Raw genomic sequence first — 13,910 nt, 5'->3', positions numbered from 1 at the left:
CGATACATGTGGAGTCACGAGCCGCTTCTTTTCACCTGACAGTGAGAAGTTTCACCGGGTGGACATAGCACGAGGGAGGATCACACTATTCGCTCCAGTTCCCCCTCCCCCCCCCCGAACAGGTGCCCCGACCGACCAGAGGAGGCACTTGTGCAGCGACCAGGATACACACCCACATCTGGCTTCCCACCCGCAGACATGGCCAATTGTGTTTGTAGGGACGCCTGCCCAAGCCAGGCGGTCCGGTGATCTCTATGTTGGTAGGCAACAGAATAGACCACCACGCTACCTGGATGCCCCCACCCCCACCCCACCCCTCCACTAGATTTCTGAAAGAGGTATTTCACACTGTCGGCCCAACAAATTCCCTCCATCATCGCCTGCTCACTGTCTACCGGTTGGTTCCCATTTAGTTTTAAACACACAGTAGTCCAACCTCTCCTGAAGAAGCCTTCTCTTGACGCTCTTGTTTTAAGCAATTTTAGAGCAATTTCAAATCTACCTCTTTTCATCTAAAATCTTAGAAAAGTCTGTTGCTCTTCAACTAATCACACACATTAATAGTTGTAGTACTTTTGAGCAATTTCAATCAGGATTCCGTACCCACCACAGCACAGAAAAAGCTCTTATTAAAGTTACCAATGACTTATTGCTCACTGTTGACTATGGTGCTTTTTCAATTTTAATTCTGCTTGACCTGAGTTCTGCTTTTGATACGGTTGACCAAAACATCCTTTTAATTTGCCTTGAAAACTATGCTGGCATTAAGAATTCTGTTCTTGCCTGGTTCCAATCCTACCTATCTGACTGATCTTTTGCTGTTATAATGAGAGAATTCTTCTCATCCCCAGCCCCCTCGCATGTGGTGTCCCCCAGGGGTAAATTCTTGGTCCAATATTATTTTCCATTTACATGCTCCCCCTGGGTCGGATCATCCGTCATCATAATATTAATTTTCACTGTTATGTGGATGACACCCAGCTTTATGTCCCGCTTAATGGCAATGACACTCAGACTCTTTCTCATGTTATGGCTTGTCTCTCCAATATTAAGTGCTAGATGTCACAAAACTTCCTCTGGCTCAGTGAGACCAAACCTGAGGTCCTTTTATTCAGCCCCCCTAACCTAACTGGAGACCTGGAAGAGTCTAGGGGACCTGTCCTCTAATGCTAAGCACTCTGCCCACAATTTGGGTGTCTTTTTTGACTCCGAGCTCCATTCTGACACACAAACCACCAAGTACAGTCCTGCTTCCTCCAAATTAGGAACATCACAAACGTTAAAAATGTCTTATTTCAAACAGACCTTGAAAACGCCATCCATGCATTCACCTCATCAAGTCTAGATTATTTTGACTCTGTATTCAGGGCTCAGTCAAAAAGTCCATTTCATGCCTCCAGCTTGTCCAAAACTCAGCTGCCAGACTGTTAAAGTCCAAGAGACGTGACCATATCACTCCCATTCTTGCAATGCTTCACTGGCTACCGGTTAGGTATAGGATTGATTTTAAACTTTTACTAATTACTTTTAAAGCCCTACATGGACTCACTCCGACATATATATCACTGATTTACTCACCCCCTATGGGCCTGGCTGCTGCCTGCGCTGCTCAGGCAGGTCCTTTTTAATTGCTCCCTCAGCCAGCCTTATTACTGAAGGTGACCGGGTATTTTCTGTAAAAGCCCCACAGCTGTGGATCTCCCTACCTGAGGAAATTAGGCTAGCAAACTCACTGTCTTCTTTTAAATCACTTCTTAAAACGTACCGTTACAGGAAGGCTTTTTTATAGTAAACCTGTTGGTGTCCAATTTATATTGATTTAAAAAAAAAAAAATATATATATATCTTATATTTTTATAATTTTTCAATTCTTTATATTTTTACATTTTTCTTTCATCACCTTATTTTAATTTGTCTTAACACATGCTCAATAATCCAGGTAAGAAAATCAAAGAAGGTTGAATCAGTTCATCTGGATATGTTTATTGACAGATAAGTTTCATCACTCAACTAAGTGACATCGTCAACCTAAAATGAATGCAGGCGTCCCTACCCCTTATAAACAACACTGTACAATACAGTTGCCCAACGACCGAAACCATCAACCAGTTTAATACGCAAATATGGGTTTGACCACCGGCATTTCTCCCATTCATTACTTTGAACATTCCTTCAGCCTCACATCCGCTGCTTCAGCCTCCCACAATGGCATCCCAGAACATCTCATACAACTCATGAGCCGTTGGTCCTTCCAAATGGATCATCGCTACATCCTTTCAGATCTCAAAGGTCTCAGATCAGCTCAATCTTATCCTAAGTAACTGGTGGTCTTGGGGGGGCCATCATCGCCCGGGTGCTACGGTGGATTCCCTGCAAAGCTTCCCCACAATGTAGTCAGCAAGCAGAAGAACAAGAACTACGCACATCAATAATTTTTCGTTAATAAATCATTTCGACACATCTTTCAGGAGCAGGACCACACCTCAACTGCGACACTTCTGCCATTCCTATAAATACCTACCTAACCTTCTCTTCCCCTTCCGCTTGTATTCAGCCCCCCACCCTATTTCGCTGTCTCTCCTTCATAGGGTCCTGAGGGGATCTGTTGTTGCCCGAGCGCTGCGGAGGATTTCCTATGAAGCTTCCCCACAATGCAGTCAGCAAGCGGAAGAATTACAAGAACTATGCATATCAATAATTTTTTCTTAAATAATCCCTTTAAACACATCTTGTTGACAGTGTGGGCCTAGCTAGTCAAATACAATCTCAAAGTAATGATGGATTAAGCAAATAAAAAAGCTCTTTCCACAGACGAACTGTGTTCAAGGCCAGACAAAAGCAAAGGCTTTGGTAAAAACCATATTTTATTTTTTTTAACTTTGGGACTGTATACTTGTACATTAAAATTTTAGTTGGTGAAGGCACAACATTTCTTCACCTTTTTTAGTTTTTTTTTCCGGTCAGACCACATTCTTGTGGAATAACCTGCCTGCTGCTATCAGACAATCAGTCTGTTGAGTCGTTTAAATCCAAACTTAAAACTCATCTTTTTGCCTTAGCTTACAATTAGTTGCCTTCCCGTTGAATACTTCACAAACTGCACTGCATGGCGGATTAGTTTCTGTCTCAATGAATTTACCAACCACTGTTCTGCTGACGAGATTATAGAGTATAGATCATTCATCTCATCTCATCATCAGCCGCTTCTCCACGGTCAGGTCACAGTTGCAGCAAGCTAAGTAGGACATCCCAGATATCCCTCTCCCCAGCAACACTCCTCACCCTATCTCTAAGGCTGAGCCCAGACACCCTACGAAGGAAACTCATTTCAGCTGCTCGTATCTGCGATCTCACCCTTTCGCTCACAACCCAAAGCTCATGATCATAGGTGAGGGTCGGAATGAAGATTGACTGAGAAATTGAGAGCTTTGCCTTCTGGCTCAGCTCCCTCTTCACCACAACGGTCCGGTACCACATCTGCATTATTGCTGATGCTGCACCAATCTGCCTGTAAATCCCCACTCCATCCTACCCTCACTCATGAACAAGACCCCGAGATACTTGAATTCCTTCACTTGAGGCAACAACTCATCCCCAACCTGAGAGAGCAATCCACCATTTTCCGGTAGAGAACCGTGGCCTCAGACTTGGAGGTGTTGACTCTCATCCCGGCCATTTCACACTCGGCTGCAAACCGCCCCAGTGCACACTGGAGGTCGCGTTCTTATGAAGCCAACAAAACCACATCATCTGCGAAGAGCAGAGATGCAATTCTGAGGTTCCCGAAACAGCCACCTTCCTCACCTTGGCTGCATCTTGAGATCCTGTCCATGAATATCACAAACATAATTGGAGACAAGGGACAACCTTGGCAGAGTCTGACACCCGCCGAAAATGTGTTTGACTTTGTGCTGAGAATGCGGACACAGGTCTCACTTTAGTTATACAAGGACTGGATGGCTTGTAGCAGCTGCCCCGGTACCCCATACTCCCGCAGTAGCCCCAAGAGAGTGCCCCTCAGTACACGGTCATAAGCCTTCTCCAAGTCCACAAAAGACATGTAGACTGGCTGGTCAATCTACCGTGCCTCCCTCAGCACTTCTGCAAGGGTAAAGTGTTGGTCTGTTGTTCCACGGCCAGGACGGAGTCCACATTGTTCCTCCTGGATCCGAGGTTTGACAATCGGTCAGAGCCTCCTTTCCAGCACCTTAGAGTAGACTTTCCTAGGGAGGCTGAGCAATGTGATGCCCCGATAACTGGGGTACACCCTCGAGTCTATACATAGATTATTGATTCTAGATTATTGATTATTGCAAACTGGTCTTTTCTCTGACATCTTTTCTCTCTCTGCATGATGTCTTCTACTTTCTCTTGTCCTGTGTGTGTGTGTGAATGTTGTGATGCGAGTCTCCCTTGTGTGCATGTGCAGTCTTTCCTCCTCCCAGGTCTCCATGGTGATGATGGTCGCCACCTGGACACTGACTGGCATCCCCCTCATCACATTTTCTTTTTATATATCTTGTAAATCCATATTATCCTGTGTTAATGTGATATCCTTCCCTTACTCAGATGTGTGACAATTTTTTTTGACACTCCCCTCCCTGAAGTCCCCCCCCCCCACACACACACACAGACACACATGTGCAGCTCGCTGACAGTGTAAGGATGGAGAGTGAGAAAAGTGTTAAAAGAAAGCGCAGAAAGCTACGTCAGGTCCCAGGGGAAAAGTTTCTAGAAGGGCAAAATAGCATTTTGATGCTAAAACATACATACTTCAAACAAAATTTGAATTTTCGGATTTGAATACCTCGGGAACACTACTGGGAAGCTAGAGTATATAAAAAAAACCCTCAAAAACACAGAATAAAATGGAGTCCCCCTTTATCATTAAAAACAGCTAGAATTCCACCCATCCATATCCATTATCCACCCATCCATCCATTATCCGAACCGCTTATCCTGCTCTCAGGATCGTGGGGATGCTGGAGCTTATCCCAGCTTTCATTGGGTGGCAGGTGGGGAGACACCCTGGACAGGCCGCCAGGCCATCACACAGCCCCCCCCCCCCCACATACACACACACAGTCATACCTAGGGGAAATTTGGAATGGCTGGTTCACCTGACCTACATGTCTTTGGACTGTGGGGGGAAACTGGAGCGGGGAGAACATGCAAACTCCACACAGAGGGCAACCTGGGACGACCCCCAAGGTTGGACTACCCCGGGGCTCTTGCTGTGAGGCGACCCGGCTAACTACTGCACCGCCAGCGAGAGATTGTTCTTTAGAGGAACCATTCTGACACAGTTAACCAGCCCGGGACGGAGAGGAGCCACGGCGATTATTTAGCCACTGATTTAAAGCTTGTTATTTTCCAGTGTATGCCGTTTCCCGTTATAAAGAGGGCGTCTGGGTGCAAATGACAGTGGTGTAAAGAGGTCCTGTGGGCAGAGAGCAGGGATATGGATTGGTGGCTCCATGCCCACGCCGGACACAGGCTCTGATCAGAGCACATTGATCTGCAGAGATTTACACTGCAGCGGCTCAATAAAACTCCTGTATGCATGCGCAAAGGTGGTGGCTACTTTACAGCCACTTGTCAAAGAGCACTGTAAATCTGAAATTAGCAAAAACACTCCCAACGTTTTAAAATGAGCACTGTGACGTGAAACATGTCACAGTGCTGATTCCGATTCTGATTCTACTCTGGTCTATGGCTTCACATGAATTACAACCTTGGAAATGGAGGATTCGTTAGCTGAATTCTAGTCTTTTCTCAGAACACTTAGCAAAACGTTTTTCCCCCCTTCTACAGGAGATGTAGGAACGCCACTTCAAGTAGTTTGTTGAGAATGCAGGGTGCTATGCAATGCTTTCCATTTGTCCATCGGTTATCTGTTTTTATGACTTTGGGGGATGATGAATCCTGACATCGCACTCGCTTTGAAAGAATAAGAACGACTGTCCAACACTGCGCCCCCTGCAGGCCAAAATTATTCCAAAATCTAAACATGCACATCTTTTCTTCCATAGCAATCAGAGTCTTTAATTTGGTCCATTCATTACATTCCCCCATCTGAACGTTTTTACATCTTGCAGTGATAAGCTCTGTCTACTGATATTTTATGCTAATTTACATGTTTATTGAACATTCTTCTGCCATTGTATTATTATCGACGAGATGAAACTTTCCAAAATATGGTACAGTTATTTCCGCTGGACCCTTCCACTTTATAAAAAATTTAGCCTAATGTTTTATTCCCTGCAAGACATGGAAGCGTAATTCCACTTCTCTAGCATCAAGACTCACACCGGATCTCAAGAAACTGGACCTGTTCATTCACCTCTTTAAGCTGAACACCCCCCCCCTTTTTTTTTCCTCCTCAGTTGTACTTTGGCCAATTACGCCACTGTTCTGAGCCATCCCGGTCACTGCTCCACCCCCTCTGCTGAGCTGGGGAGGGCTGCAGACTACCACATGCCTCCTCCCATACATGTGGAGTCACCAGCCGCTTCTTTTCACCCGACAGTGAGGAGTTTCACCAGGGGGACGTAGTGCGTAGGAGGATCACGCTTTTCCCCCCACTTACCCTCCCCCCCCGGACAGGAGCCCTGACCGACAAGAGGCGGTGCTAGTGCAGCAACAAGGACAAGTACCCACATCTGACTTCCCACCTGCAGACACAACCAATTGTGCCTGTAGGGATGCCCGACCAAGCCGGAGGTAAGACGGGGATTTGAACTGGCGAGCCCCTTTGTTGGTAGGCAACGGAATAAAACGCTACGCTTACCCGGACACCCAAGCTGAACATTTTTAGCTCCCATGTTCAGGTTAAGAACTTGGGGACACTATATGTTTTTCCTTGGACAAAACCCTGGTTATAACCCCTGCTGTGACGGTTTCCCAGCCTGAGACAGGGAAGCATCCTGCATGAGGGACAACATGCTACTGTCGTTTTATCACTCGGTAGTTCTCTCCTGTGGTCACGCATGCTACCTCGTCCTCAGGCTACATGACATTCCAGGCTTAAAAGCTGATGGAGATGAATGATGATGACTGGTAGGGAGACTCGCTCGTCGGAAGGGATGAGGGCAACACTCGAGGCTTTCTGACGATAAAATGATTCAAACACCCCATATTCCCTTTGTATTAGACGGTGGACTTACTGTGTGTCACCACGCCCTCCAGTCTGATGATGTTGGGATGGTCAAACTGCCCCATTATTGACGCCTCAGCCAGGAAGTCCCTCCTCTGTTTGTCCGTATAGCCCACCTTCAGAGTCTTGATGGCCACACAGATCTCCTTCTTGCTGGGCAGCTTCAGGCGGCCGCTGCACACTTCACCAAACTCCCCTGAAGGCAGACAGGGAGGGGATTACCCATGATGCAGCAGCAAGCACGGCCTTAAGCAGGCCCGAGGCCCGAGTAATGTGCTTATTTACCGATCACCTGCCTTTACAGTGGGCAAAGAATATACAGAAAAGAACTGTCAAACTTTCCCAAAAAGTACACAAACATAGTCAAAACATCCATGTCAGTTAACACGTCTTCTGAAATGTTTTCCAGACTTTAGAGACCCACTTTTTCTTAACTGACTAATTTGTTTGATACCATATATTTTTATGGGGATTAAAACTGTGGTCTTTAAAGTAAGTATCTCGTCACACTGTGTATTTATTACTCCTCACCTTAAATCTAAACAGGCATTAATCATTATATATATATATATATATATATATATATATATATATATATATATATATATATATATATATATATATATATATATATATATATAAAGATAGATGTAGGACAAAAAAACTTTAATACATTGCAGTGCAAGCTTGTTTCGTGCATCACACACTCATCAGCTCCCAATGTGGTTAAACAAACACAAAACACACAGCCAATAACACACAGCCAATAACACACAGCCAAAACACACAGCCAATAACACACAGCCAAAACACACAGCCAAAACACACAGCCAATGAATACTACGTTGCCACGTGCCACGCCCCTAGTTACAGAGCACAGCAACCAATGGGAGGACAGAAAATATTTGAAAAATAACATCAGAACCATTACAACTAATGGGGTAGGGGTTAGGGCTCGTTTTAAAAAAGCAAGGACTTAAAGGATCGGGGCACTGTTGCAAAAGCATACATTTAAAATATAACAAAACAACATCACATGGGGTACTTTACATATATCACATAGTGGAGTGGGGCTGGGGCACAGTTGGAAGAGCAGACAGTTAAAACATAACATCTAATAAAGGTTATATAGCTCAAATAAAGCTATATATATATATATATATACACACACACACACATATATATACACACACACAGAGTTACTCAGATGTGTGTGTGTGTGTGTGTGTGTGTGTATATATATATATATATATATATATATCATTACTCAGATTTGCCACAGTATTGTAATAAAAAGTAGCTATAAACTTTGAAATCTGTCTGTTCACCTGTAAATAACAGTGTGATACCTAGATGAGTCAACTACATATCCCATGAGCCACGAGAAACCTTTCAACTTCCTGTGTCCATACTGAACCCACTTTAAGTCAACATCAGCACAAGGACTCACCAATCACTACAACTTGCCGGTAATGAGATACGCGTGTATGCATATCTTTGTGTGTGTGTGTGTGTGATGATGATGTCAAAGCTGAGATATGTTCAGACTCTGCAGCCAAGGCCCCTCCAGCGGCCTCTGCCCACCCCCAGACCCCCAGACCCTCTCTCTAGCCCAGCGCAGTCGTTTCCCATAGCAGCTCTGGATCAGAGTACGGGTCAAACCCTGGACTCGAGCGCTGGGTCTGGAAGAACTTAGCTAGAATAATTACAACCTGTGCAAATACACTGAAGCGTGCCTGTTTTCCTCCGCTCCACTCTGCTCATCCGGCCTCGGCTAGTGGACAGGCACGGCCGGCCAATGGAAAGAGGTCATTATTACTCAACCTTTTATGTGGCCAGTCAAAGAAAGAGAGAGTCTTGGTCTAATAAGCCTTGATTAGGGACAGTAACCCCTCCGCCGCATGACACACGGCTCCGTGTTGCACTTTGATGTTGAGGTCTGGTCCATATGAGCGGAACCAGCCATGTGTTTCGCTTTATAACACACAATCTTCCCTTGGCAAGACGCTCACAATCTTGTGAACAAATTTTAATTTGGACAGATGGAGTTCAGGCCCAGGAAGAGCAGCGCCGCACGTTCTCAAGCGGAACCCGCACAGCTCTCAAAAATCACACGGATGTGCGGCCAACAGATGGAAAGAGGGTAAAAAAAAGGCTGCAGTGTGCGTCTCCTTCTACAAATACTCCTCTAAGAGCTGCTCAAGCCTTTTCTTCTGGCACCGAAATAGGTTCAAAATACAACGTTTTACTATCCTGTCCCGAATAACCTGAGAACTAGACGCGTTCTGCTGTAAATAAAAGCAGTTTTGTAGGCCTCGTGAGGGCGTCGTGTTCTGTCCCGTACACTGCAAGACCCACATGTGTTGCAGTCCTCTGCAGAACATCACAAGCCTCAGCTACGCAGCACGCGGGACCTCCAGTCCGGCAGGTCCGTGCAGGAGTCTCTCCGGCTGCTCCGACAGGTTTACAGCGCTGGAGGCACAGGGGAGATCCCGGGGAGCCGGCACGCCGTTATGTGCCGTGTGTTTTACCCTCCATCCTCTTGTCTGCTCTTCTGCTCAAGACACGAGGGAGTACTAGGAGAGGAGTAAAGAAAAGGTGCACGCACACACATTTGCTCTCTATTGCTAATCTCTACTTCTTCTTCTTCTTTCGGCTTGTTCCCCTGTTTCCCAGGGGTCGCCACAGTGGATTTGATGGTTTCCATCAGTCGGTCGGTCGGTCGGCATCGTCAGCTATCATTTTGGCCGCCAAGAAAACATGCTGAACAACTGTCCGCCATGTCTCTCTGTCTCTCCTCACGTGCCCCGATGGCTTCCGTTTTACCCACGTTCGTCCGGTTCGAGACTGCTGGTCTGCCTCGCCGCCTCCTGCTGGTCTGCCTCGCCGCCTCCTGCTGGTCTGCCTGGCCGCCTCCTGCTGGTCTGCCTCGCCGCCTCCTGCCTTCATCTTTGCCTTGCAGCACAGTTTCACAACCCTGCAGGTCTTATGACGCACAACGAGGCCCGAGTATCTCACTTTCCGTCTCTGAATGGTCGACAGAAGGCTCGTGTTTGTTCCAAGCTGCGGTAGCACGCTTTCGTTTATTAATTTCTCTATCCAACCTATTCTCGGCAAACGGCGGTAGAACCCAAATTTCGGCAGCATTGATCTTCTTTTCATCTATTTTACGCATCGGTACCCTTTTTATTTATTTATTTATTTATTTATCCATTCATTATTTGTATTGCTAATCTCCACTATTTCTTTTGATTTAAATTTTCATTCAATTTCTATCCCAAGTTGTGTTTCGCGTTGACATGTGTGTTTGGAAGTAACATTGTTTTCCACATTTGTGAGGTGCCTGGTCTCTGTTCTTGTACTAACGGTCTCCACAACACATACGTATCCAACAAGCACAACATCCAGTAGTTTTGTTGTTGTTGTTGTTGTTTTTTTACTTCAGTTGTTGTTTCTCACTGCTATCACACACAGACTGCAGCAGTACCTCCTACCGTATCTCCTATAATATCTCCTACAGTATCTCCTACAATATCTCCTACAGTATCGCCTACTGTATCTCCTACAATATCGCCTACAATATCTCCTACAGTATTTCCTACATATATCCTACCGTATCTCCTGCAGTATCTCCTACTGTATCACCTACAATATATCCTACAGTATCTCCTACAGTATCTCCTACTGTATCTCCTACAATATCGCCTACAATATCTCCTACCGTATCACCTACAATATAGCCTACCGTTTCTCCTACCGTATCACCTACAATATATCCTACAGTATCTCCTGCAGTATCTCCTACTGTATCACCTACAATATATCCTACAGTATCTCCTGCAGTATCCCCTACTGTATCTCCTACAGTATCTCCTACAATATATCTTACAGTATCTCCTACAATATCGCCTACAATATCTCCTACAGTATTTCCTACATATATCCTACAGTATATCCTACTGTAGCTCCTACAGTATCTCTTACAATATATCTTACAGTATCTCCTACCGTATCACCTACAATATATCCTACAGTATCTCCTACCGTATCTCCTGCAGTATCTCCTGCCGTATCTCCTACCGTATCACCTACATTATATCCTGCAGTATCTCCTGCAGTATATCCTGCAGTATCTCCTACTGTATATCCTATTTATTTACATTTATAAGTACTTGGGAACCATGTTCGACTCCCAACTCAAGTTTGATGTGAACACATATCATTGTCTAATGTGGTCAACAAAGAATTCACTTACTGCGGAAGCTTAACTCCTTTAATGTCTGTAACAACATCCAATGTATTTTTTTACCAGTCATTTATTGAAAGTCTTTTCACTTTTTCCTCTATTTGTTGGTTTAACGGGTTGACTGTGAAGGACAGGAATAGCCTAAACAGTATGGTTAAGGTTTGCTCCAAAATAATCAGAGTCCAGCAGAGACTTGTGCTCCCTCTGGGAGAAACGTGTGGCCCAGAAAGCAAAAGGAATTATTAGCCAATCTGACCACGTCCTGTCCAGTGAATTCACTGTAATGACCTCAGGCCGGCGGCGTGATCTTTTTTCGTACCGGTTTTCCGGGAACTCTGCCTCTGATTGGCTAGTACTCGTTGCCTGCGTTGATTAGGTTGGTTAAGGTTAGGGTTAGGGATAGGGTTAGCCAATCAGAGATAGAGTAGGGGCGGGTCTTCCCAGAATCCAGGTGAACGCTCTCTCAACAAGTACTAGCCAATCAGAGGCAGAGGTCCCGGAAAATGGGTACGAAAAAAAAATCCCGCAGGCCGGCGCTATAAAGCGCCCCCTAGGAAAACGAATCACTATTCTAGGTCCTTCATTCCTTCTGCTATCAGGCTGTTAAATGCTGAGAGTAGTCATTTTAAATAAATGCTTTATATTGTTTTAAACCACAATAGCTGGTTTATACCTTGTTTGTTTTTCGCATGGCTTGTGGGCCTGAACATTCACTGACTGTAGTGGTGGAATGTAACGTGCAATGCATCTTAGAATGCTTCATTTATTATTCTATTCTTTTAATTTCTTTTAACGTATAAGAATTTTTGCCCTTTGCCTGGTCCTCGTGGGAGTCTGCATGCAGGGCCACATGAGGGTGACAGTGTGCATCTCTTGCCCATGTACTGATATGTCTATTGTCTCTGACATATCGATGATTGCCACTTGTCTGTGAGTTTGTGTATGGTCTGTATGGTGGAATTTGAAGACTTGGAGTGGAAATTGTATAAGAGTGGAGGAAAGTGCACACAGGTGGACTATATTTTATGTAGGAGGCACAATCTGAAAGGGATTGGAGACTGCAAGGTGGTGAGAGGGGAGAACATAGCTAGGAAGCATCAGATGGTGGTCTGTAGGATGACTTTGGAGACAAGAAGAGGAAGAGAGTGAAGGCAGAGCCAAGGATTAAATGGTGAAAGTTGAAGAAGGAAGACTGTTGTGTGGAGTTCGGGGAGGAGTTAAGACAGGCACTGGGTGGTAGTGAAGAGTTGCCGGATGGCTGGGCAACCACTGCAGAAATAGTGAGGGAGACAGCTAGGAAGGTACTTGGTGTGTCATTGGGACAGAGGAAGGAAGACAAGGAGACCTGGTGGTGGAATGAAGAAGTACAGCAAAGTATACAGAGGAAGAGGTTGGCAAAGAACAAGTGGGATAGTCAGAGAGATGAAGAAAGTAGACAGGAGGACAAGGATATGCAGCGTAAAGCGAAGAGAGAGGTGGCAAAGGCGTATGGTGAGTTGTATGACAGGTTAGACACTAAGGACGGAGAAAAGCACTTGTACCGATTGGCTTGACAGAGGGACCGAACTGCAAAGGATGAGCAGCAGGTTAAGGTGATCAAGGACAGAGAGGGAAATGTGCTGACAAGTGAGGAGTGTGCTGAGAAGGTGGAAAGAGTACTTTGAGGGGCTGATGAATGAAGGAAATGAGAGAGAGAGAAGGTTGGTTGATGTGGGGATAGGGAATCAGGAAGTGTAGTGGATTAGCGAAGAGGAAGTGAGGGCAGCTATGAAGAGGATGAAGAGCGGAAAGGCAGTTGGTCCTGATGACATACCTGTGGAGGCATGGAGATGTTTAGGAGAGATGGCAGTGGGGTTTTTAACTAGATTGTTTAACACAATCTTGGAAAGTGAAAGAATGCCTGAGGAGTGGAGAAGTAGTATACTAGTACCGATTTTCAAGAATAAGGGCGATGTGCAGAACTGTAGCAACTACAGAGGTATAAAGTTGATCAGCCACAGCATGAAGATATGGGAAAGAGTGATGGAAGCTAGGTTAAGAGGAGAGGTGATGATCAGCAGCAGCGGTATGGTTTCATGCCACGAAAGAGCACCACAGATGTGATGTTTGCTATGAGAATGTTGATGGAGAAGAACAGAGAAGATCAGCAGGAGTTACATTGTGTCTTTGTGGATTTAGAGAAAGCATATGACAGGGTGCCAAGAGAGGAGGTGTGGTATTGAATGAGGAAGTCGGGAGTTGCATAGATGTATGTAGGAGTGGTGCAGGATGTGTATGAGGGAAGCGTGACAATGGTGAGGTGTGCGGTTGGAATGACAGATGGGTTCAAGTTGGAGGTGGGATTACACCAAGGATCGGCTCTGAGCCCTTTCTTGTTTGTAATGGTGATGGACAGGTTGACGGACAAGATCAGGCAGGACTATAGTCCATTCCATGGACTATGATGTTTGCGGATGACATTGTGATCTGTAGCGAGAGTAGGGTGCAGGTTGAGGAGAGCCTGGAGAG

At 45.3% G+C, this 13,910-nt stretch overlaps 1 protein-coding gene across 3 annotated transcripts in view; it reads right to left on the bottom strand.

The window, feature by feature from the left end:
• The window catches only part of epha3 (eph receptor A3), a 181,859-nt gene that overhangs the window by 41,125 nt on the left and 126,824 nt on the right, over positions 1-13,910 (bottom strand). For all 3 annotated transcript variants that reach the window (XM_056289268.1, XM_056289269.1, XM_056289270.1), the window contains one exon: positions 7,167-7,352. In XM_056289268.1, the coding sequence (XP_056145243.1) occupies positions 7,167-7,352 (186 nt within the window). The remainder of the gene's footprint in view (positions 1-7,166; positions 7,353-13,910) is intronic.

Source organism: Lampris incognitus, chromosome 11, assembly GCF_029633865.1.
Source record: "Lampris incognitus isolate fLamInc1 chromosome 11, fLamInc1.hap2, whole genome shotgun sequence".
Lineage (NCBI taxonomy): Eukaryota > Metazoa > Chordata > Actinopteri > Lampriformes > Lampridae > Lampris > Lampris incognitus.
The sequence above is the reverse complement of the archived record's forward strand: the minus strand, read 5'-3'. Positions and strand labels throughout refer to the sequence as shown.